The sequence below is a fragment of the Myxocyprinus asiaticus genome, chromosome 19 (genome assembly GCF_019703515.2).
Source record: "Myxocyprinus asiaticus isolate MX2 ecotype Aquarium Trade chromosome 19, UBuf_Myxa_2, whole genome shotgun sequence".
Taxonomy (NCBI): domain Eukaryota; kingdom Metazoa; phylum Chordata; class Actinopteri; order Cypriniformes; family Catostomidae; genus Myxocyprinus; species Myxocyprinus asiaticus.
The window spans coordinates 25,915,033-25,941,831 of record NC_059362.1 but is presented as its reverse complement, the minus strand read 5'-3'; the positions used below and the strand labels follow the sequence as shown (position 1 = coordinate 25,941,831).

At 37.7% G+C, this 26,799-nt stretch overlaps 1 protein-coding gene across 4 annotated transcripts; it reads right to left on the bottom strand.

The window, feature by feature from the left end:
• Positions 1-441: 441 nt before the first annotated feature.
• On the bottom strand, positions 442-25,574 carry LOC127410027 (nuclear receptor-binding protein-like). 4 transcript variants are annotated; one of them, XM_051645016.1, is made up of 18 exons: positions 24,919-25,574; positions 23,434-23,771; positions 23,093-23,215; positions 19,740-19,841; positions 19,522-19,611; positions 19,056-19,096; positions 17,661-17,755; positions 17,501-17,584; positions 16,999-17,057; positions 16,807-16,905; positions 16,018-16,150; positions 15,814-15,901; positions 15,456-15,506; positions 15,107-15,242; positions 14,855-14,908; positions 14,704-14,767; positions 13,006-13,061; positions 442-2,147 (listed from the first exon to the last, which is right to left on the bottom strand). In XM_051645016.1, the coding sequence occupies exons 2-18, from the start codon at positions 23,668-23,670 to the stop codon at positions 2,052-2,054; spliced, it is 1,608 nt and encodes a 535-aa protein (XP_051500976.1). In that variant the 5' UTR covers positions 23,671-23,771; positions 24,919-25,574; the 3' UTR covers positions 442-2,051. The 4 variants fall into 4 exon arrangements, with proteins under 4 accessions (XP_051500976.1, XP_051500977.1, XP_051500979.1 ...); XM_051645017.1 differs by having other exon boundaries at positions 23,434-23,702; XM_051645019.1 differs by having other exon boundaries at positions 23,434-23,697.
• Positions 25,575-26,799: the final 1,225 nt, after the last annotated feature.

Sequence of the window (26,799 nt, the reverse complement as noted above, 5' to 3'; positions counted from 1 at the left end):
TGGCAACGCACTCAACAAGCCACATGATAAGATGCGCGGGTTGATGGTCTCAGACGCGGAGGCAACTGGGATTCATCCTCCGCCACCCGGATTGAGGCCAATCACTACGCGACCACGAGGACTTAAAAGCGTACTGGGAATTGGGCATTCCAAATTGGGTGAAAAAGGGGGAAGGAAAATACATTTAAAAAAAATAATATGTGCAGTACATAATTATTCTTAAATTACCAAAAAGGAACACTTCTGATTTGTTTGCAAATTTCAAAGCACTTGTTCAGTTTTAATCATAATACCTACATGAATTATTCATATTTTGATAATTATTTCTCGGCAGGCCCGCTGGCCCATCTAAGCTTAAAGGGTTAATATTGTACTCCTGATAGGAGCAAAAATCAAATCCCCAAATTTCCAAATGACATGAAAAATGACAGACACAGAATGGAAGGACTCCATCTTATCTTTATATCATGAAAGGGTGCAATTTTGAAAAGATTACAGTTGCAAAAACAGTAATGAGTTTCTCAATGTTCTGCATGAGACAAACTAGACACTCAAAGATGAGCTGACTGCTCTGGCCATTAAAGTATCCTCCCAAGAAATATAGGGATTAACAAAAACCTGTTGTTTCTTTCAAAACAGCCACAGAAAATGACTCATACTTGTCCATTTTAAACTCCTTATAATTTGTCTTTGCCGGTTTGCATTAACAACAAAAATGCATTGATGTGCTGTGCTTTTGAGTATTCCAAGAATCATCTCTATTCCAATGTTTAGAAGCATTAAGCATCTTGGATAGTACAACTGGAAGAAACAAGCTTCACAATGTAATGGTACAAAGAAAACTAGACTTTTTTCATTGCCACGCTGATTGCGTCACTTTCAAATTAGCTGCTTGTAACTGATGTTGATATACCACTGAGGTGAATATGAAATTTATTGCTGACAACATTAAATGAAGTAACAAGAACACAGCCAAGCTGTCTGATCTGAAACAGTGCAAATAGAAATTGCTAGCCAATCTGTTTGAATTGAAATGATGCTATCCAAAAACACACCACCAGAAACCCCAGTAGATTTAATAACTGCAAAGGTGCCATAAAATTATAACAGTATATTAGCATGCAAACCAGCTGAGAGCTGGATAGCTATATATATATATACAAAAAGCACTACAGGATCTGCACAATGAAAAAGAATAATACAATGTGTTTTTCTATCTATGGGTCCTTTGAACATGAACTGATTGTGTCTTTGTTGAAGGCACATATTAACACGTTTGGTGCATTGTAGATGTAAAATATCTTTATACTGAAACTCATAACTGTGTCACACACATGGAAAGAAGACAAATCAAGTGCCCTTCTCTTAGAAACCATTCAAATGAAAACTTACAGCATACATTCACAGAAGAAAAAACAAAAAACAGCCACCACAGTAGATATCCTATACGCATTTAGATAAATCATCTCCTTGCTTTTTTCAGTGTTCTGAGAACCCCTTTACTTTCACAGTCTTCGTAGATCTTGCATTGTAGATAAAAGTCAACGAAATTGAAAAGACTACGCTATTTGGTAGTTTGAAAATAACTCATTAAAAAATGGTAAACCATTCCTCTGACAAAGAATGATTAAGGGAGAACCAGAAACCAAATGAAAACTGATATATGCAATATGCACATGATATGCCTAAAGATACAACAAAAACAATTTACTAAAGTGCAAACCATAAGAAACCGATCCCACACATACATTAAGCAAAACTGTTCAAAAAAACAGCTTGTAATACTGACTTAAATAATAACAGAGTATTTTTTTTCCTTCTTTTAAAACAGAGAAGCAGATGGCTACACTGATAGAATAAATGTACACGGGAACCATCAGCCAATACTTTCCACCACCTAAAGTGGTGTGAAGAACAGAGTGCAGGGGTCGTTTTCTCATTGAGGCTCAGTTCAAGGCATTTTGATCCATCCCCACAAAGCTCGCAGTAGTGTCCCATCCCGCATATGAAGATAAAGTAGGTGGAGAGGAGCTGGCAGATTCCACCCTCTGCTACGAGGAAACTGTGACAGGATTCAAAGAACCGTTACGGCTGTAGAATTTTGAGAAGGCCTCTTCCAGCACGGTCGTGAGACGTGGCTGATCCCCCTTAAGACAGACAGAAAGAAGTTTGAAAGAGTGAAAACAGAAAAATGAGCAAGACAAAAATAAATAGGAACAAAAAAGGCTATGGGATAAGTGGTACAGACAGGCGACATGGAAAAGGTAAAGAAAAGGTATAGAAAAATATTCAAACATCTAATAATGTAAACAAAATGAACAAGGCCGGATGGTTGACTAATTGACTAGTTCTACAACAACTGACTGAAGTTAGATTAATTTTTTTTAGCAGTTTAGTGTCACAAGTTCTCAGAGAGGGTTGTAGTGTGCAGTACTGTCAGCCAGTGTTATTCTCATCAATGGGAGGGTTGAATGCAGCACCATTCAAAATCAATAGTTTTCAGTTACAGATGCCATTGTAGAAATTCACTATTCGAGAGTCACGTGACACCATGCGAGGTTCGGACATGTGAAAGGCGAGCTTTGGGCACTTTGCTAGTTTTGATACTTTTTGTGTCATAAGCCGGTGAGATTTGATACACCCTGATCCATAACTGTTCTAGGAAGACAATGTGTCAAAGAATTCAAAATCCTCGGGATCTGGAGACATTAAAAGACACTTACGTGCTCAAGCTGATGCCCCTCTAGAGGCCTTGAGCCAGGGAATCGATTTGGCCAGTGAGGTGAAAGAAATTCGGCAAGAATTGCTGAATGTATCGGCAATGCTGATGAAGGTCGTTGCTGACTTGGAGGAGCTGCAATACGTCAATCGATCATGGCCATGGAGACAAAATTCACTGAGGTGGTTACAAGAGTGGGGGATGTCGAGAAACGGATCAATTATCTGGAATCATCAGAGAGGGAATTCGCTGCTAATCCGCTAGCAACCAAGGTGGATTTGGAGCGTGTCTGGGAGAAGTTGGAGGATTTGGAAAATCGTAACCGACGGAATAACGTCCAAATTGTTGGAATTCCTGAGGATGAAGAAGTATATCGGGATATGGTAAAAATTCCTGAACGGGCTTCTTTCCGAGTCTGCTAGACATAACAGGCCATAAGATGGAAATTGAGCGAGCACATTGGGTCCCGGCTCGGTGATCAATTCTGGACAAATTTCTGAGATCACCCGATAAAGATCTCATGTTACGCAAGGCGAGGAGTAAAGGAAGGCTTTCTTGGAAGCACCACAGCATTTTCTTGTTCCCAGACTTTGAGAATTAGACGAGAGAAACGTGATCGATTCAAGGAATGCAAGAAACTCTTACATCAACAGAAGGTCGCTTTTGCACTGAAGTTCCTGGCCAAATTGAGAATAGATACTAAGGTTGGCCGTATTTACATGTCCCCAGCAAGCAATGTCCTTCATAAAGTCAATGACTGATTAAGTTATTTTGTGGTTCTCACATTGCAGCCAAGTGAAACGACTCACTGAACATCCACTTGATCGTCTGAGGAAGCTGAGTGCCTTTTTTGTTTCTTTTTGTACTGGTTCCGCCTAGCGGCTGGAGTTTGCTTTGTGTAGCAGCACTCCTTCGGGACAGTGTTGTGGAAGAATCTGCACGTTCTTTGTGCCTCCTATTGGTTGGAGTTTGTTTTGTGGAGTATTTCTTGCAGGACATTGGAGTGACTGGGTCATTTGTTGCACTCATGAAGCAGTTGAATGGGCCGGTTCACTGTCTCACAAAAGACAGGGGCTCACGTAGGAGTACATGGACTGTTTGAGTTTAGAGGGATGGACATTGGTGATGTCATGCGTGTGGTTAATGCGCACGTTTTTCTTTTTTCTGTTTGTTTGGTTCGGGGGGAAGTTTGGGGTTTGATTGTTGCACTAATGTGGTCTTTATAATTTTATTTTTGACACACAATTTATTTTTTCTAATATGTCAAAATGATAAATGTTAGTATGAGTGGATTGTCTCTCTCCAAGTGGAATGTGAATGGGTTGGGGCACCCCATAAAAAGAAGGAAAGTTGTTTCTCTTCTTAAACATAAGAAATATGATAGTGTATCTTCAAGAAACGCATCTTTCCCCGCAGGAAGCTGAACAATTTGGGAAGATATGGGGTGGACATGTTTTCTTTAGTGTTTTCTAAAGTAAGAGCAGGGGAGTCATTACATTGATAAGTAAGCATCTACAATTCAAATGTTTCAAACAGACTAAAGATAAATTAGGAAGAGTCATTAATGTTTTAGCAGAAATTCAGGGGCAAAGTCTGATTTTGGCTAATATTTGCCTAACACTGATGATCAGGGCTTTTTTTTTTTTATAAATCTTGAGGGGATGTTGCAAGCCACTGGCATCCCTCATGATATAATATTGGGAGGACACTTTAATCTATTGATGGACACAGTCCTTGATCATAGTGCAGCAAAAGTGTATAAGGCCCCTAGAGCAACACTGACGCGTCACAGGATGTGTAAAAATCTTGGTCTTACATATATTTGGAGACTTTTGAACCCATCTGGTAGGGACTATACATTTTTTCATCAGTCCATAAGATTTGTTCTAGAATAGATTTTTTTTTATATATCCAAATACCTCATTTCATCTGTTGTTGATTGCTCAATTGGAAACATTTTAGTCTCAGATCACACCCTGGTGAGTTTAGAGGTGTTGCCACATATAGAGAAAAAGAAATCATATAGTTGGTGCCTTAATGTATCCCTTTTGCAAAATCCTGATTTCCAACAAATGTTAAAGACTGAAATCAGTGCATTCAGGGCAAGACAGTCATATTTTGAGTCGGGGGACAAAGCAGGTAAGATTTTGGCTAGATATATAAAGCAGAGAGAGTCTTTTTCTACCATTCCCTCAGTGAAATCTGCTGGTGGTGAAATTTTTACCTCAGCCAATGATATTAATAATGCTTTTAAAGAATTCTATCTTGATCTCTATAGCTCCACGTCTTCGTCTACTGATGAAGATATTAGAAACTTTGTGGAACCATTAGAACTCCCTAAACTGATGACTGAGCAAAAAAATTCTCTTGATTCTGAGATAACCTTGGAGGAGCTTGGCAAGGTAATTAAGGCCTTGCCTACAGGCAAGGCGCCAGGGCCAGATTAATTTTACAGCTGAATTTTTTTAGAGCTTATGCTACAGAACTGGCTCCAATTTTGTAAGAAGTTTGTACAGAATCACTAAAGAATGGAAAGCTTCCGCCAACCATGACACAAGCCCGGATCAGACTGATTCTTAAAAAGGACAAAGATCCAACCGAGTGTAAGAGTTACCATCCAATTTCCCTGATCCAGCTAGACGTAAAAATATTGTCAAAAATTCTGGCTAACCGATTAAGTTATGACATCTCTTATACATATAGATCAGGTGGTGTTTATTCGGGGCCGCAGCTCTTCTGATAACATTAGGCATTTCATCAATATTATGTGGCAACTGGCAGGGTTGCCCTCTTTCCCCCATTATTGTTCTGTCTTGCCCTGGAACCATTAGCAATTAATTAACTTAGCAATAAGGAAGGAAGTTGATTTTTTAGGGGTGGTGGCGGGAGGTATGGCGCATAAGCTTTTGCTTTACGCAGATGATATTTTATTATTCATCTCCGACCCCACTAGATCTATGCCTTGCCTCCACAGAATTATTATTATTTTTATCCCTTTTCTCCCAATTTGGAATGCACAATTCCCACTACTTAGTAGGTCCTCGTGGTGGCATGGTTACCTCAATCCAGGAGGTAGAGGACAAGTCTCAGTTGCCTCCACTTCTGAGACAGTCAATCCGCACATCCTATCTCGCTGTACATGACTCCACGGAGACTCACAGCACGGGAGGCTCATGCTACTCTCCGCGATCCACGCACAACTTACCACGCACCCCACTGAGAGCGAGAACCCATAATCGCGAACATGAGGAGGTTACCCTATGTGACACTACCCTCCCTAGCAACCGGGCCAATTTGGTTGCTTAGGAGACCTGGCTGGAGTCACTCAGCACGCCCTGGATTCCAACTCGCGACTCCAGGGGTTGTAGTCAGAGTAAATACTCACTGAGCTACCCAGGCCCCCTGCCTTCAAAGAATTATTCATTCCTTTTCTAAGTTCTCAGGATACAGAGTCAACTGGTCTAATTCCGAAGCTTTGGCTCTGACAGCGTACTGCCCAGTAATGGTTTTTCAGCCGAGCACCATCCAGTGGCCCAAACAGGGCATTAAGTATTTGGGTATTTTATTCCCAGCAAATTTGTGTGATTTAGTTAGAGTAATAAAAAGGTTTGAGCAATGTGGGCAGGTGGGCTTCATTACATTTATCTATGATTGGGAAGGTTAATGTTATTAAAATTAATTGTATTCATTGTCTTTTTTGCTGCCTTTAAATGTTTCGTGTTGCCGGTGTGAGTACGCCGTGCGTGTTTTGGCTGCCGCTTCACTCTGGAGCTGTTTGTTTGTCTTTAGTTTTGTTTCGTCTCGTTGTATTTACTTAAATGCACTTTTTTCCCTTTCATTTCACACACCCATAAAATGGACATTTTTGGATTTAATTCCAACGGACTTTCGCCAGTTTTCGCGGTTGCCGCTGGTGTATGGGGGCGGGCTGCTCTGCTTACCGGCCTGGTACGGTGTGTTACCCAGTCTACCTGATTCCACCGGCCTGCCTACCTGGCTGCGTTTGCAGCATGGTTGCTGTGGACGGCGCGACTGTGCTTTGTTACGGAGGGATTCGCGGCATGGTGCCTGTCATCATTGTGTGTTCCTGTTCGCCATTTGGTGTCCTGGAGTTTGTACTCATCTTGGCTCTGTGGGGTGGGAGATGCGAGTCGGCGTGGGTTGCTTGGTGCCATCCACTCTATGAGGGACAACTTTGGTCATGTAATTTTTATCCTCTCTGCTCATTTCTTTTGAACTGTTTGATCGGACTTGTGCACATCCACATTTTCACTTTGAACTATACATTTTACTACTGGATTGTTATGTTGTGCTTTTGTGGACTGTATTGTTTTAGTGATCTGTGTTTGTGTGGATTATTTTTTTGTGTTTTGTTTTGATGTATTTATGTTTGTTGTTGCATGTAAAGCGCTTTGAGCTCGGGAAAAGCGCTATATAAATTAAACGTATTATTATTAGTCCAAAATTCAACTACCTGCTACAATCTCTCCCTGTAGATGTCCCCTTCTCTTATTTCAAGCAATTTGATAGCATAGCAAAGTCCTTCATTTGGAATGGTAAGCATCCCAGATTACATTTCAATAATTTACATAGGCCGATTGACAAAGTTGGGCTAGGCCTACCCAAGATTTTGTTTTATTATTATGCATTTGGTCTCGGACATTTGGCTCATTGGTCGCTTCCATCTGAGAGAACCCCTCCCTGTTTTGTATTGAACAGGAAGTTCTTGCCCCTATTTTGCTATTGCAAAGCCTTTCTATTAAACGAACCGGAGAAGTTACACCCCGTTATCTCGCATTTGCACTCGGTATGGACTAAAGTGTCCCGAGTGTTTAATTCGGACATTTATTTAAATGTTGCCTCGAGCATATGGCTAAACCCAAAATTATGTATTAATAAGTCCCCTTTCTGCTGGTCAGAGTGGATTGTGAGGGAGGGTAATACGCTCGGTGACCTATATGAGAGTGGAGTGTTGAGATCCTTTGAAAATATGGTTGAACATTTTAGGATTCCCAGTTCTCAGTTCTTTAGGTATTTAAAGCTGCGCCACCTGCTCTGTACTATTTTTAGGAGTAGTATACACCTCCCTAAAGCGGCAGGTACTCTGGAAGTGGAGATTACTGCTTTTGGAAAAGGTCATGAGGCATCAGTGTATTACTCCCTGTTAATTCAGAGTCTGAGGGATGGTGATTCAACTTCTCTTAAGAGATTATGGGAGAAAGATTTAAACTTGGTATTGGAGGAGGGAGTGTGGGCTAGGATTCTAAAAAACATCAAGTCTACATCTAGAGATGCAAGGGTGCGTCTGATACAATTTAAGATTTTACATCGAGTCTACTGGACCCCCTCTAGATTGTATAGGCTTGGTATTAAAGACACACCCACCTGCTGGCGATGCCAATCAGAAGACGGGGACACAACCCATGTTTTTTGGGGATGTGTTAAGATCCAAGAATTCTGGTTGAGGGTTCAGAGCTTTATGTGTGACGTATTGGACACTCAATTTTCATTTTTCCCCAGAACTCTGTATCTTAGGTGATGGGGCGGTCATTAATATTGGGGATAGTCATTTGAAATGTTGGGTCCTAGCTGGAGTTATGATCGGCTGACAAATCATCCTCAGGGGGTGGAAGTCGGCTGGGGCACCCTCGTTTCGGGAGTGGTGCGGGGAGATGGGCGGGGTGGCAGCATTAGAGGAGGTGATTTTTAGAAGGCTGGGAAAATGGGATTTGTTTAATAGGAAGTGGGGTGGAGTGGAATTGGTGTGTAGTTAAAAATATCAAGCCGAGAAAACAAGCCACAGATAGAGAAGCTCCTGCATCATTCAAGTCTCCTGTCTGGGAACATTTTGCAATCAATAACAACAGCGATAGTCTAAAACGCTGACAAAACAGGAACCGTTTGCAGACACTGCTTGACGCAAGTGCCGTATACTGGTAATGCATCAATTAACCATTTACACTGACATCAGACAGCGTGCGGTGCGCACTGAGCCCGAAACTGCACCCTCTCTTCTGTTTTTTTATGCAGGCACTCAATAACTTATAAAACTTTTTTATTGTTATAAAACAATAACTAAAGCGATTGGGGTGTTCACTGCCAACGATATGTTGCCCCACTCCATTGATGAAGATTTGTAATTTCTGCATATGATTAAAATACTTGAGCCGCGTTACAATAGGGCTGGGCGCTTAATCGAATTTTATTTTCAATTACGATTTTGGTTTTCAACGATTATGAAAACAAAATAATCGAGATAAAACGATTATTGTGCCGCATTCTGTTTTGCAATGAAACATCCCAACGTTATATCTTTAAAGTATCCTTTATTTAAGTTCAAATAATAAGGAAGCGGGTTATGAAAATGAACTCCGAGACTGGCATTTTTCTGTGCGGTCAGCGCCGCGTCTATGAGTTACGTGAAATGACCGGGGAAGAGTTTGAATGTTCTCCCGGCTGATGCACAATCTGGTGTGGGGACGCTCGTCACTCATGTGTGTTTGCTGCAGCTAGATTATAGCATGATGGCTCGTGACATAGTGAATCATAATATATGTCACGTTCACTGTGTGTATCTTATCATGGCGATAGGCAGCTCTATTAAGAAGAGAAGGTTTTTTGTGAGTTAAAGATGGATCGAAGTGAACATAAGGCAAGAGAGTGTAGTCTTAGCCCATTATACAATGGAACAAAATAAGTTTTTGATTAGTTTTTTTGGCTTGTTTATCAAAATAATATCTAAAACTCCTTTAAAACAATGTACATTTACTTTAGGAGCTATAATGCAGAAGAAAAAAAATCTTATCGGAGAATGCTGAATACAATATTTAATCAGGGCTCGACATTAACGCTTGTCCGGGACGTCTAAATTGAACATAATCAGCAGAGAAAAAAGCTTATTTGTATTAAAATGTCAGACTTGTAAGTATAAATGTAAGCTAATAGATCTGCTGCCATCTAGTGTGTCATTATAATAATCAAACAACCATAAGAAAATGAGAAAACACTCACTGCTCTTGAATGGGTAACTTTAGTAGCTTTAAAAAGTATTCATGTTTTATAATCATACAGTGAAGACCTGTAGTAGTTTTAAGTTGCATTTCATTTTGAATGTTTACTTGAATACTTGACAGCCTACTGCTGTTAAAAACTTTTAAAGCTGTTAAAAAAAGCACAGAATTTTCTTAATTTGTATTTTTTGTAATGTAAGCCTTTATTGTACATTGCATGTACTTTGTATTGAACTTGCATGTGTAATAAATACACTGTCACTGTTGGAAATTTCATGTCAACTACACATTAACAAATTATTAACAAGTTGAAACCTAAAAATTGAGGAGAATTACACGTATAACAATTAAACGCTTGAATTATGAAAAAGTGCAGTGTATCATAGCTGTCTGAATGTGATATGCCAGGTCCAATTTACCTCCACGGGTGTTGGAAAATAAACATTTAAAGTGACAGAAAAACACCTAACGAGCATTTTCAAGTAATAAAGGGGTGCTATAGACTCACACCATCAACTCTTTGTGAAAAATACTTTGTGCTCCCACATGTAATCCATTTTAATCAACACTTCTCAATAGCTTCAATACAGACAGGAAGTTAGATGACAAAATTTGGAAGAGCAGAGCGTGCAAAAGGGGCGGGGCTGAATAAGGTGTATAGTGATGTACAGCTTCCAAATGTTAAAAGGTGCTATATATAATATTTTTACTGTACTAGATCATAAAATGACCATAAAATGTCATTAGAGAATTGGGAATCATGCAAAGTTGAAATACTGACTTCTCCGATAACAATGCTACAGCCAGTATATTCTACTTTGAAGTTTCCATTCCAGAATTTATGTTTATGTTTTGGCCTGTGTGATCCCGCCCACTGCCCACTCATCAATAGTATTTTGACACCAACAGGTTGCCAGATTTGAACAAGTTTGCAGGCAAACAACAATGCGTGCTGCAGCCATGGAATCCAGCAAACGAACTGGATCAGAGATAACAGATTCCACCTGACCTACAAAGCCTCGCCATCCATCTAAAAACCACCATGACCAGAGGCATAGTAAAACAAGGATAAATATTGGAGATGCCTTTGGAAGATGGAGACAGCTTAAAGCCCAGAATTCCTTTAAAACAAATGCTGAGTTGGCTAAATTGTGTGTCAACATTCTGGCAACCCACATGAGCTTCGAATCTGGGGCGGGGCATACAACTCTGCAATATTTTGACTTTGGACTGCAGTACCCATTTCAAACACTTGTTGTCAATCTTACATATAGCACCTTTAAATACATGTTGAGCTGACTTTGAAATACACTTCATGTTGATGCATGTAGTATAATAATGCAGGTTTTAAGTTAATGTTTATTTTAAAGTTAAGGACCCTAATGAGAATTAACCATGGTTTTAATAGAGTAATATTGTAGTAACCATGACTGTAGCATCCATGACAGAACACATGGCACAGATCATGGTTTTGATGCAATTAACCATGGTTTTACTACAGGAATACTGTAGTATCTATATAGTAATGTTTTAAACTATGGTTATGGTAGTAAACCATGGGGATTTTTCACAAGGGGAACTGTTGAAGTGTTTTGCAACCAAATAGAGCATTCTTACTTTGGATTTGACAGTAGAATTTATTTATTTTTTTGTGAACATACAGCAGCAATTACCAAACCGTACCGAAACCGTGACCCTAAAACCGTGAAGCAGACTGAACCATGAGAAATCTTTCCATTATCAGAGTAATTTTGCCTATAAACCCGATTTCGCGTTTCATGTAAAACTTTGACCAGTGTTCTTACCAGCTTATCCAAAGAGTGCAAGTGTTGTGTGCATACCTGCTAACATTTCAATGTCAAAAGCAGAGAATAATCCAATGATTTCAAATCTCATGTAAACGCATTTTCTTTCTCAAGTTTTCATACACTGTCAGATTTTCCGTATAAGATGATTTTTGATAGTTATCAGTGCATTGGTATGCATGTAAACACACATATTTATGGAAATCTGTAGGCACACACATATTTATGGAAATCTGTAGGCTCACACATCAAAGTCAACTTCTAAATGTTTATTACAAGAAAAGCTACTGTGCAGAGAGCAATAAGAAAGGCAGAGAGTGATATATGGGAAGGAAACAATGGAATCGGAGTTACACAAATGGTACTGTCTCACAAAAGACTCAAGTCTGAGAGATGAAAATGCTGAAGCAATTAACTGATATTTTTCCTTTTTTATTCTCAAGAAAGAACAAGTGACTGCTCATTAGGACCACAGAGGAACAAACCACTACAGTTAAAACTATTGTTTAGATCATCTCCTGATACACTATGAAAACCGTCCGATAACAATTGCAAATAGTTTTGAGAGTACTACTGTTTCCAAGGAGAGTTCTAACATAAAGTCATGTGGTACAGATAGTAAAGCTGATGATGCCTGAGTGACTTTGACAAGGGCCAAATTTTTATGGCCAGATGACTGGGTCAGAGCATCTCTGAAACGGCAAGGCTTGTGGGGTGCTCCCAGTCAGCAGTGGCGATTACCTACCGACAGTGGTCCGAGTAGGGACGAACTGGCGACAAGGTGTTGGGCACCAAAGGCTCATCGTGTATATATATATATATATATATATATATATATTTATTTATTTATTTTAAGGCATAATCTACAATCACATTATTCATTTAAACCGCTCAATGAAGACTTAAATCATTACAGACATTACAGCTTTATTTTCTGTTATAGCATAATTTTCTGTAAAGCAGTTTGAAACAATGTTGTGAAAAGCTCTATACAAATCAAAATGAATCAACTTGACTAGTGCTGCAATGCCAAACCCTGCGAGAGGTCTGGCTCTGGTCTCTGCATTAACAGAGGCGTGATAGTTTGGGACAGTTAATCCATGGTGTCTGCTTTGTTTGCTGTCCTATTTAGCTCACAGTGTTTGTGTCGTTGCCCCCTTTCTTCCAAAAATGTTCTCAAGCAACTACATTTTTGCTGGAAACATTTCCCAGAAGACTGTGTAATATCATCAAAAGTTTGGGCTATTTATTTTAAATTTCATAGTGCAGAAAAAAGTTATCTTATTTGGCAAAGAAATACAGAATCTACCTCAGTATTTAAAATTACATTGCTAACATGCTGCCTAAACAATATCAACAAAAGAACCAAACGTATCTAAATTAAATATAGACGTTAGAAGGAAATCTAATCCTTCATGACATATTATTATAATTAAGTATATTATCTAGAGTAAAACGTAAAATCTCTTACCTCGCTAATGAAACCAAGCTGGACCAGTTCCACGGCCAACTCCTGTACATTCTCATCTAAGGACAGAGAGAGCAAAGCTCTTACGTTTCAGCAATACTGTGCTGCAGTAATGATTGAAAATGCTTGCGGTGAAATATGTTGTTTGTTAATAACGTTCACTTTTTAAAGTCTCAATTCTGCCGATTCATTACGATGCTGTTCATAATATTAATATAATTCAGCATATCTGAATACTAGTGCCCGACCGATATATCGATATTTATTCTTTATATTAATGGTCAGCATTTGACTGATACTAAACAGTAATACTGATGTTTATTTAGCTATTTATTTTATTATTTATTTATTTTAATGGTCAGCATTTGACTGATACTAAACAGTACTGATGTTTATTTAGCTCTTTATTTTATTTTTATTTATTTTAATGGTCAGCATTTGACTGATACTATACAGTACTGATGTTTATTTAGCTATTTATTTTATTTTAATTTATTCTTTATTTTAATGGTCACCATTTGACTGATATTAAACAGTACTGATGTTTATTTAGCCATTTATTTTTATTTATTCTTTATTTTAATGGTCAGCATTTGACTGATACTATACAGTACTGATGTTTATTTAGCTATTTATTTTATTTTAATTTATTCTTTATTTTAATGGTCACCATTTGACTGATACTAAACAGTACTGATGTTTATTTAGCCATTTATTTTTATTTATTCTTTATTTTAATGGTCAGCATTTGACTGATACTATACAGTACTGATGTTTATTTAGCTATTTATTTTATTTTAATTTATTCTTTATTTTAATGGTCACCATCTGACTGATACTAAACAGTACTGATGTTTATTTAGCTAATTGTATTATTTGTATTTATTCTTTATTTAAATGGTCAGCAATTGACTTATACTAAACATACAGTACTGATGTTTATTTAGCTATTTATTGTATTTTTATTTATTCTTTATTTTCTGTGTTCATTTCTAGAATTTGTTGACAATGTATAATAATAATGTCAAATATTCTTTGATAAAAATATTTAAGAAAGCAGCCTTCTGAGTACCTTTGCATAGTCATATTGGTGCAAAATCGGTGAAAAATCCACATAGAAAAGGTCTGTTTTCATTCCAGCTCAAAAATTAAATATATCGTCCACCATATTGGTAATCGGTGAATTTTCCCCTCTCTAAAATTGGTATCGGTCTCAAAAATCCCATATCAGTCGGGCTCTACTGAATACAGTGTTTATCTCTTTGTATCTTTATTATTTCATAATGCAAAAATAAGCTTGTGTAAAGAGAAAAAAAGGTTAATTATTAAAAAAACACAAGAGCATTAGGCCAGAAACATACTTTATATGCACATATGCAAACATAAATACTTGGCCAATGCATTGCACGAAGTACATAATGTGTTCTTGTGTTACTGTGGAGTCACAAACAGTACTCAGGAAGGCGATAGCTTTACTTGAAATGTCTGTGCCACTGAAGCCGATGTTGCCAGTTAAACAAACTTTAAATTGCTCTTAGCATGATATTTGTAAGTTGCCTTTGCGGCAATATTGAGAATGCAACGCATACTTGCAATGCGTTAAGAATTGCATTATGACACATTTTGTAATGGAACAGCATGATTTCGTGTTAACATACTTTGTATAATATGTTTCAGGCCATAGACTGATAAAATACTTACTTGGTGCCAAATCACAACTCAAATGTCGGTTTAGCTTATCTTCCAGTTTTAGCAGTAAGGTCAGCTATAAAAAGAGCAGTGAGGAGAAATTAATACAGAATAATGGGTCAAGCTTACATCAACATTAATTAACATGGAAAGAAAAACTTACATGATGCTTTGCTCCTTCCTCCACAGGCTCGATATTGCACTGCATTTGTACAACCTTAATGGAGAGAGAGATTACACAAACATTCAACACTAAATGATAGTTTACACCCTCTAGGTTTGTCTTAAAAGGAACTAGATCACTATATACGGAGAGTCTGATTGACAGCAGGCGAAGGTGAGAAAACTGTAATTTATTCTTAAATGCTTAAACTCCTCCCCAGTCACTATGTCTTTAATTCATTTAATTTCTCACCTTCCTGGTCTCCAGTTCTGCAGGCTCGGGCGTAGGTGTCTTGACAGAGGGTGGCACAATGGGGGACTTGACAGTCTCTTGCTGAGGCTGCTGTGGGCAGGCCATGCCAAAGGCAGTCAGCGGATAGATTCCATTCCTACATCACAAGAAACAAAAGCACATGTCTTAATTACAACATTTGTGCTCATGTGAACATTTGAGACTGCTTTCTTGATGTCAGCAATTCCAGAAGGAGAATGATAAGCAGTTTATTCAAGCACATCTGCCCAGTCGTGCTTGGACCTGGGCCCGTTTCTTGTTTCTGTTCCAGAAATCTGGTAAATGAGATGTTTACTTTACGATTGCTCACCTCACATCTTCAAGAAACTTGTCAAGCTCCAAGGCCGGAAACTGTGAGAGTCTAAAGGATAGAGAGACAGGATTATAAAAGCTATATAGGTGTCATGACATATCTGTACAATACTGTGACTTATAAGGGATAATTGACCCAAAATATTTCTGTCATTATTTACACACTCTCATGTTGTTCCAAATCTGTATGACTTTTGTGTTCCATGTTAGCAAGAAATTCACATGGGTTTGGAACAAAATCAGGTTGAGTAAATTATATTTTTGGGAGAACTATTCCTTTAAAAATTATTTGATCCTTATGTTTATTCTCATTACAAATAACTATGTAAATGCATCACAGAAGGGAGGGCACTCACTTTAGCTGGACCTCTTTCCTTTCCATGATCACCTGGTTAGGGTCCATGTTCTTGGTCATTTCCTCTAAAGCATTTTCAGGGATCATGTCTAGAACCCAGAACCAAAGGGAAATTAGTTTTAATCTGTTTAGCATCACTGTATTGCATTCATGAAGGTGACAAATTAAATGACTGAATGATGATTAAATTAGCTCGGTGACTCACGCTGGTGACTGACGATGCAGTGTGCAGCCAGGAGTTTTAAGAGAGGCACTTCAAACAGAGCTTGGTGGAAAAGCAGTTCTCTGGCTGTGGGCCTCTTACTGGGATCCACCTCCAGACACTTCTGAATAAACTCCTAAAAAACACACATACAACATTACATCTAACACAGAAACATGATACTCTATACTGAAAACTATATACAGTACTGTGCAAACGTTTTAGGCACTTGTGAAAAATGTTTCATGGTAAGGATATCTTCAAAAATAATGCCATAAATAGTTTTCATTTATCAATTAATGTCACACAAAGTCCAGTAAACATAAAAAAGCCAAATCAATATTTGCTGTGACCCCCTTTCCTTCAAAGCAGCACCAATTCTCCTAGGTACACCTGGACACAGTTTTTCTTGGTTGTTGGCAGATAGGATGTTCCAAGCTTCTTGGAGAATTTGCCACAGTTCTTCTATCTATTTAGGCTGTCTCAGTTGCTTCTGTCTCTTCATGTAATCCCATACTGACTCGATGTTCAGTAAAGGGCTCTGTGGGGGCCATGACATCTGTTGCAGGGCTCCCTGTTCTTCTATTCAAATCTATTCTATTTGCAAAAGGAATATTTGGGAGTCTAAAATTTATATTTTCTATTGCCACACAAAAGCTGAAGATCTAAAAAAAAATCTTAAGACAAATGTTTTTATAAAACATCTTATGTGCATAAGACTTTTGCACATTACTGTACATTCCAAGATTGTATGATTACAACTGTTAAATGTTTCTTGACTCCTATACTCACTCTCTGAAGTGGGTCCTCCAGAGACTGGATGGCACTATTAATGGCTTCTTGTGACACATATGATGACTCTCCATTACTTTGGATTTCCAGCACAGCCATCTACAAACCCAAGGAGAAAATAAAAACAATCACTGGTCTGATCGGCCTGATGCCCTGATGATCGACCTGCAGTTCAAAACAAACAACACTTACCTCTAAGGCGCACATTCCAAAAGAATAGATGTCCACGGCTGTAGTGACAGTGGCAACAGCTTGATGAGGGAAGAGGACAATTTGTAATAAGTCACCTCAACACAACTACTACTGACAAATGTCCGTAGAATGTTTGACCTTAGAGCTGAAGTGTGTAACCTTTTGTGTTAAAATAAATTGCTTAATATGCAGAGACAACTGTAAGAATGCCATTCAAAGGTAAATTTTCTCAAAAACTGTTAGCATTGTGGCACTGTAAAAATTATATTGTTTGTTTGGACCGGCCCATCCAGCCTGACACAACAACATTGACTCGAACAATGGCATGGGTTGGGGGCGGGACTATCTTGTTTGTTTGATCAATAGAAGACAGGGGGCGTATTCAGAAAGCTGTTTTGAAAACATCGTTTGTTTTTGAAATTCTGCTGGCACTAGTGGTGCCGAATTGACACACTTCAGCTTTAAATAATGTCTTACTATTTAGTTTAGCACCAGTTTTTACCTCCATACTCTGGAGCAAAGAAGTGCAAACTCTTCTGTTCCTCCCGACATGTTTTGACATGGTTATTAATGGTGTCTGGAGCAACTACAAAGACAAAAACCTCAGTAACAATAACAAGATCTATAATATTTATACATCCTCATGGTGTGTTTTAGCCCACCTGAGCCAATCTTTATGAGTCCATTGTGCTGTATGAAGATGGTGTCACAGGTCAGGTTCCCGTGGATAATAGGAGGTTCACATGAATGCAGATAGCTGAGGGGAAAGTGGAAAGAAATCAACTTGAAGCGGAACTTCAAAACAGGAAGAAATGAACAGCTATGACATTTACAGAGAACATTGGTGATCATGGGAGATTTTGTACCCCATCCCTACTAATGGCTTTATATTAAGCTATGGGTAAACATCAACTTAGAAAAAAAGCATCAAATGAAGTCTGCAGGGTTGCTGCAGAGTTTTTAAAATCAAATTTAAGACTTAAGACCTTTTTCAAGACCTGAACAAATTAAATAAATACCATGCCCATACCAAAACAAACCAACACAATCTCAAAATAAATCATGTATCATAGACTCTTACTTAAAACAGGCAGGGGTACACATTCAACATGGCCTTAACAATGTTTATCAGTAAAACAGGGTTGGATATATGCAAGTTTAAAATACTCAAGACATGTTTTCCACATGTATATCACATTAAAATTGGTTTATGTATCACTATATAAATACATACAAATTAGAGGTCGACCGATATTGGATCGGGCTGATTAGATAATGTGTTGAAATAAAGTCAGTTAGCCAGCCAACAGTTTTTTAAAATTGGTAGCCTTTATTAAATGTTCTTAGTCTTTCCTTCCTGTGATGGGGAGGGCCAGACAGAGGCTTCAAGAGTCCAAATTTAATTAAATTTCAGATGCACTTTATTTTGGATTTTATTTTTAGCTTGGAACTTTTAACTTTAAAGGCACTTTAACTCTGAAATACACCGGGGACTCTTATTTTGAAATGTTTGTGCTTCACTGCTTCCAGCTGCTCATTCAAACAAATAAGGGATATAAAATGTGCATTCCTACAATAATCTACTACATATTACAATATAAACAGTTAAAAGTAAACACTGTCATATTTCATCAACACTATATCATCATCATAAACAGTTGATCTTTAGTGATAGTTTGTCATAAATTTCCGATATGGCTTAATGATTGTGAACTGCTCTGCAACAGCTGGAAACACTCACAAGCCCCCATGTGTTTGTAGAAAATACAACAGTGCCGTGTTTTCACTTTGAAGGACATGGCACATGCATTTATTTAATTAAACTGTATTCTTCTGAAGTTTGATAATCACATTAGGTCATATTACGGTTCATGTCTTTCCGCCCCCAAATTTAAGACTTCTTTAAATTATTATTAAGACTTTTGTTGTATCATTTATGATATTTTATTACCTTAAATTTTGGAAAACTGAATTTAAGACATTTTAAGACTTTTTAAGGATCTGCGGGAACCCTGGTCTGTCTAAAGAATGAGTGAAATACAAAGTAGTGCACACACCTTAAGGCAGATAATATTTGAGTGCACCAGCGTTTCCATGCCTAGAAGAGAACCACAAAGAGTAAACAATGAGATCTAAGCAGTGTCTGATATTATACTACTACAGTTTATTTTAAAAAAAAATCCAAACTTTGAGAATTTAAAACACAAAAAAGTCTAGGAAATACACCAACACTGGAAAAATTATAAACAAGGCAGTGACAGTAGCAGAATCTCTTAGCACATATATTGTTACTCCCCAAAATAAAGTATTGTATCATCCCTACTGATATCATTCAGATTTTATAAACAATTCTGATCTGAACTCTAACTTTGGGCTTGTGCATTCTTTTAAGCACAAAATTCTTTTAAGTCAACAATGGCAAATATTAAAGCGATTCACTTCAAACAGAAGATGCATTTTAGTCTGCAGTGCAATATGTTTCAACAGCTCATATGCCTGAAAATGTCTGAGATGCATTCATACCTTTTCATTCATGGTCTTATGATTCTTCTTTGTCTTTTTTAGAAACTGCTTCAGGCTCCCAGAAGACATATACTCTGTGATGAAAATAACCTGAAGGGGGGTGACAAAAAAAAAAAAATCTGTAATTTCAACATTGCATTTAAAAATATTCAATGGCACATTTAGAATAATGATTCTGAATAGCACTCTATTAACTGAGGCTTTGATGCGTTTCTTACCCTGGCTCTGTTCTCCTTCACATCTGCCCAGTACTTGTGAAACTTCACTATATTCACATGCTCCAGCTGAATTAAGTTATCAAATACTGCTTTCACTTTTTCCTGGGAAGCAAAAAAAGAGAAGCAGTTTGATCAATTTGGAAATTGGGAAAACTTGAGGGAACTGTTTGACACATAAGTATGTTATGCATGATGTCTTGATTGTGAAAGGAACAGGTTATTCAAATAAAATCCTGAACCCCCTTACTATTTTACTACGCAATACCAACAATAACTTGCTTAAAAAGGTCAGAAAAAAAAGCACTTTTTAATGACTGCACTCACTGCATTTGTATGTATGTATGGAAGCTGTGGAGTGCCAATTAAAAAAGAATTAAGAAATAAATGATCAATCTATTTATTTAAAAATAAAACGAGAATAAACCATTTTATAAATGAACAAATAAAGAGACACATTTAAATTTATTTAATTCATGTTTAAAAATCTGATTATATTTAACAACAAAAAATGTGCGAATTATAAATTATAAATGTATTTAATTAAATGCAAATTAATGTAACAATAAAACAGTAAATTTATGTCATGTTTAAATACACCTTTTAAATTGCGTTTAAAAAAAGCATTTGGAGGTCCGGCATCTTTCTACTGTGCACTGCTGGGGAGGGCAGCGCTCGGCATTTAACAGCAGCGGTGACAAGTGACCATTAACTTCTGATACGCTTCGCATCAGTTTCTTTTGCGTAAGCTTAGTAGAGCATGTAAATGTTCATATCTCTATCAATAGCCATCCAATGACAGGCCGCCTCACATCTACTTCAAGTCAGACCCATTGAAAAAGAGAGTTGCAACACTCCCATAGATGTTCATTGTAATCGAAAAATGCGGAAGTAACGCATGTCATTGGCTGACCAATAGTTCCAAACATTGTATAGTTCCAACATGCAACCGCATTCATTTTCAGTGTTTCCGAAGCACGCTCGCTGGCAAGTTGATGAAATGACTGAATTTTTTTTCATATTCCAAGCATTAGTGGACCTCTTATCAATTTAGTCAATAGTGGTATTTTATGTAGTCAGCTTTAAAGTTTATCGTAATATAACAGATCGTTATATTCTAAATGCAGTTAGCACTAGTAGCTAATGTAAGCAACACCGTTATTCAAATTACTTGGTTGTCATCAAGCTCTGCAGAAGCCTGATAATGACCCATTCATTTGAATCAGGTATGTTGGAAGAGGGGAAACATATAAAACATGCAGGGCAGGGGGTACTCGAGGACCAGGGTTGAAGACCACTGATCTAGATCACCAGATCTAGCACTACAAATAACAGGAGTGGAAGACCATGGGTGGGGGAACAACCTTTACACTCTCACTGGACATATTGTATAATAAAATGTTTTACTGAATGCAATTGGTTGCCTTGTATATTCTGTACTTTTGACCAAACTCCTTTCTTGGCTTAAATTGAGCAGTTGATGATGTGATTGATATTTAGATTAGATTTAACTTTGTCATTGCATTGAGTGCTATAAATATCAGTATCGTCAACGTAGTAAATTGTATTATGGGCTAATTAATAAAAGAATGTGTTTAACAAGTCCCATTTACTTAAACAGTCTAACGTTAAATGTAAAGTAAAACAACAGTCCTCAGTAGGCTACAGTACGGTAGCTTGCATATCCATTTCTAGCTCTGCTTCACAATACTGCTGCCTAGTGTTATATGGTAATATAATATAAATAAATGTAAATAATAAAGTAGCAGACATATAAATGATATAACACACCAGTAACCAATGGACATTATGTGTTAATATACCAAAAATTGCTGTAAATCTAGTTGGTGCTGCTATCTGTCCTGCCGAAAACCATTCAAACTGGTTGACAGTGCGGATTTGTTTGGCACTATTGAGAGCTATATGAACCACGTGATCGCGTCGGCGAGATCAAAGAGTGTCGCAACTCTCTTTTTCAATGCCTCTGCTTCAAGTAGCATGTGAGAAAGGGGGTGTGTCTTAAAACTGAGTGAAAAGTTCATTTGTTGCTCCCACGAGTCAACTGTCCAATAGCAATTTTAAACTCGATTGTCAAATGGAGAAAGAAAAGCCAAAAGTTAAAAGAAAAGCCATTGGCAAATGGATGAAGAAAGGCAACTGGCAAATGAATATAGAAAAGCAGTTGCCACATAATTTTTTTTAAATGCAATTTAAAGGGTGTATTTAAAAATGACTCATTAATGTGCTATTTTTTTTTTTTTACATTTAACAGCATTTTAAACATGAATTAAAAAAACAAATTTAAATGTGTCTATTTATTAGTCCATTTATAAATGTGTTTTTTTTTTATTCACGTTTTTATTTTCAAATTATAGATTGATCATTTATTTCTTCATTCCTTTTTAAGTGGCACTCCACGGCTTCCATATTATTGTGCTTATGGTAATGTAATCAGCAATGTGGTAGGCATGCCTGTCAAAAAGAAACCTCTAAAATTACTTGAATTCCATAATGAGCGTCTGCCAAGCAGAGAGTGGAGCAGCATGTGGACTTGTCAAACAGACGGCTATCCACACCTCTATGCCAGGCATTAAAGAAGTGTTTGATTAAAAGTGATTATAGGCAATAACAGAGCAAAGAAAGCTATATTTAAAAGAGCACTTTCAACACTTGAGAGATAGTTACATAATCAGAGAGAATGCTTTTCTTACAGTTCTTTTCATTAGCAGCTGAAGGCTCGTTGTGACAATACGGTTTCCATAAAGGCTTGGCACATTTAACAGGTCAGATCACTCTGAGTAAGGAGCTTAAACCCAAGAAAAGCACGCACGCACACTCATTCTTTAAAGCAATCAAGCTGTCCTTACATATGGAAGTGAGATAATCATTGGTAATACTAATTCATATCTTTCCTTATAAGCAAGCAAGAATGCAGGAAGCAATACGGTTGTACCTGTTGCCAAGTATGGAGATACCTATCAAAGGTGAACTTTCATGATGGGCGTGCTCACATATCCTGCTTTGGCATTTACAAAAGTTCAGTTGGACTTTTATTGGAACGATCATTCATGTGTTTTGTTTAATCTAACAGCTTACCACCAGTTCAGTGAAGACAAATAAATACTGTAGGTGCATAACCAAAGTCTTATTTGCATTGTTGTAATAAACTGCATGTTAATGAACAACTTGGTTTCGAATCGCAACAAACATTAATCTTGCAATGTTTATGTTATAGGTAATTTAATTAAGTAGAGATTCAGTAACTATTCCAGATACCAATCCATAGACTTAAGCACCAACTGTCAGCAAAAATCTTTCTTATAACTCCAAAGTAGGCACAAAGTTAGTAGCTCTACCTCCTGTAGTTTGAAGTTCTTCCGCTCAGAAAACATGACCTCATTCCACACCACCTCCACACCCTCCTCTGTATCCATGGCGAGATAAGCATTGTCGATACCCGGTACGTTACGCTGGTTTACCTGTGGGGAGAAAAAGAGCTTGTTTCTCTTTAAAAAAAATAAATAAAAAAAATACAGGTATATACATAATGTGCAAAAAGTTTATTAGGCCTTTTTTCAGGTTTCCAGTAGCTGACAGAGTCTGTAAAGAGATTATAGAACATCCTGTCTCAAATAAGTCTTAGTAGTGCAGAACTTTGACCAAGTTTTAAGTCTGCAGACTGCACACAGCACAGTACCTCTTCTCTCCGTTTCTGCCAGCGCCCACAGGGGCTTTCTTCCAGAATCTCTGATTCATCTTCGCTTTCCTCCTCCTCATCCTCAGTTGCCGGTGGAGCAGGCTGTGTTACAGTGGACACTGGGGGAGACACTGAGGAAACCCCCTGGCCGGTAGGTGGTGAGGCTGTAGACTCAGACTTTGCATCCATTGTGGACGCAGGGGTGGGAGCAGCAGTCTGTTTTCCTTCTTCTGACATAGCTGACTGAAAACTGACAGCCCTGTCCTGAACTGCCACAAAAAAAACAACAAAAAAAAGAATTCTGGCTCACTCACACCTCAAGGGCAGGAGGCAGAGAGCTGCAAAACAATCAGGAGTGATTTGTCACAAACAGTATAAATGTTGTCTTAAATATACATAGGATATATGATAACAGTTTCAATTTTTAAAGGAATATTTCAACCCAAAAATGAAAATTCTCTCATCATTTACTCACCCTCATTCCATCCCAGTTGTGTATGACTTTCTTTCTTCTGCAGAACACAAACAAAGATTTTTAGAAGGATATTTCAGCACTGTGGGTTCATACAATGCAAGTGAATGGTAGCCAGAAATTTGAAGGTCCAAAAAGCACATAAAGGCAGCATAACAGTAATCCATATGACTCCAGTGGTTAAATCCATATCTTTAGAAGCAATATGATAGGTGTGAGTGAATAACAGATAAAAATGTAAGTTCATAAACCATACCATAAATTCTCCGCCCTGCCCTATAGGTTGTGAAATGCACAAAGAATGCAAATTCCCAAAAACAAAAGAAGAATGTTAAAGTGGAGATTTATATTTAAAAAGGAATTAAACATTGATCTGTTTCTCACCCCCACCTATCATATTGCTTCTGAAGACATGGATTAAACCACTGGAGTCTTATAGATTACTTTTTATGCTGCCTTTGTGCACTTTTTGGAGCTTCAAAATTCTGGTCACCATTCACTTGCATTGTATGGCCCTACAGAGCTTAAATATTATTTTTAAAATCTTCATTTGTGTTCTGCAAAAGAAAGAAAGTCATACACATCTGGGATGGCATGAAGGATAAGTAAATGATGAGAGTATTTTCATTTTTGGGTGAACTAATCTTTTAACTTGTTTAAGTTCAAATGAAGGACATATCTGAACAGCAGTAGGAACTGAAGTGATCCGCTTTGAAGTGTGTCAGTTTCAGTTACAATCTGATTAACACGAAGCTTCTTTTTACGCGCTGACCTCCACAACAATGATACGCAACTAAATAAGACTGTATAAGCAGCTGAAGCATAATCATATATCTGGTGAAGCGATGTTTACATTCTCCTTCTCTCCTCAGAGTCTTGTACTCAATTCAACTCAGGCCACAAAGCATGTTCCAAGCATGAAAAATAAACTATTCGCCCTCTATCCAGCCTCATTGATAGGATAAAAACCTAGCTGTACCCCACCAGATAAACTTGAATGTTTATGATCTTACTTTAGTTTATCCTGATGTAAGCGGTGTCACCACCTCGCCGGAAGCAGCTAACCGTCGCTACCTCGTTTTTTCAACACAAAGGTGGAGAATCCTCAGACGAGAAGGAAACGATAAATACTCAAGCGATGTGGGTCGGTTTCGGACTCTAGCTCTCGGGTAGAGCGTTAAAAGTCCACAAACTTACCAAAATATAAAAATAACTGTTCAATTTTACTTTAGCCGACTCGCGAGTGAGAAGCTGAAAGTGTAGTTCCGTGGCCTCGAAAGCCCGTGAAAAATTGGTTTCCTTGGATGATATGGTCAATGTTGAAGTATTTAATAAAAACGACCACAGCTTTCAGGCCAGGTGATACCGGAAAAAGGCCTAAAACAGGAATACAAATCAATAAAGACAGGCTAACAGATTTGATGAGGTTTGTCAGATAGCCGCAGATGCTACACTCCCAGATATTCGCTTTCTTCACAAGTCCTCAAGTGATTTGTTTCCGTTCAAGGAACTTAACTACACAGACGCTTACAGGTTTGAAGTGACTATAAATTAAATTTACACCGACATTAACAGAGAAGATGCATATAAATGGCGACAACTACGCTGTTGCCTATTTCTGCACGAATCCCCAGTGTCGTATATCAAGCGAGTGGAGACATGAGATGAGTCAAGTTCACACAGCGCCCCCTACTGGAGGAAATGATTCTACAATGATTTAAAGGGATAGTTCACCCAAAAATGAAAATACTCTCACCATTTACTCACCCTCATGCCATCCCAGATGTGTGACTTTCTTTCTTCTGCAGAACACAAACCAAGATTTTAGGAAGACTATCTCAGCTGTGTTGGTCCATACAATGCAAAGCAATGGTGGCTAGAGCTTTGAAGCTCCATAAAGCACATAAAGGCAGCATAAAAGTAATCCATATGGCTCCAGTGGTTTAATTCATGTCTTCTGAAGCGAGCCAATTGATTTTGGGTGAGAACAAACCAAAATGTAACTAATGTTTTACTTGCCATTGATGTCTCTATGCACGATCATGATTTCAAGCTTACACTTCCTAGTGCTTGATGCATGCACAGAGCGCTATATGGTGCAATTGGAACTGTAATCGAGCTTGAAATCATGGTCACAAGGAGACTGCTTATGTCAAGATTTATAGTGAAAACTGGGTTACATTTCGGTCTGTTCTCGCCAAAAAATGATTGGATCGCTTCAGAAGACATGGATTAAACCACTTGAGTCATATTGATTACTTTTATGCTCCCTTTATGTGGTTTTTGGAGCTTCAAGGTTTTGGACCCCATTCACTTGCATTACATGGACCTACAGAGCTGATATTTTCTTCTAAAAATCGTTTTTGTTCTGCAGAAGAAAGTCATTCATATCTGAGATGGCATGATGGTAAGTAAATAATGAGAGACCTGTGTGGTCTGCATGACATATTATGGGTACACAAGTGGTGAAAACATAGATATTCGAATCCAATTTTGTGTAAAAATGTCTTACCCTTTGGCAGTCTGATTAAATGAGTCAAAAAGGAGATGTTAAAAACTAAGGTAGACAGGTAGTTCAATTGTGTACAGGTGATCTGTGTATTTCTTGCACACAGTCCATACAGTGCACAGTAGGCAAAATATACTGTATACTGCAGAGATAGTGCTAATGAAACATCTGAAGAAGCTTGTTTTTATTTTTATCCATAAAAAATTGTATTGTTTCTGAATACATAACATCCACATATTATACATATAGAAAGTAAGTATAAATAATATTTTTTAAGCATCTGTCAGTCTGTCTTCACCTGTGTAAAACTATGAATTTGACTGTGTTAACTTTTGCTGGGTTTTACCTTTCAAATCTTTAATTGGACCTCTGTTATTCCCATCAT

Bases quoted from the DNA above. Each gene is read 5' to 3' on its own strand.
- LOC127410027 (XM_051645016.1), bottom strand. From the start codon at position 23,670: ATGTCAGAAGAAGGAAAACAGACTGCTGCTCCCACCCCTGCGTCCACA. The intron at 19,097-19,521 runs GTATGAATGCAT...GTTCTCTTCTAG, and splicing joins ATAAGACCATGAATGAAAAG to GCATGGAAACGCTGGTGCAC. The intron at 14,768-14,854 runs GTAAGTTTTTCT...CTCTTTTTATAG, and splicing joins AGGAAGGAGCAAAGCATCAT to CTGACCTTACTGCTAAAACT.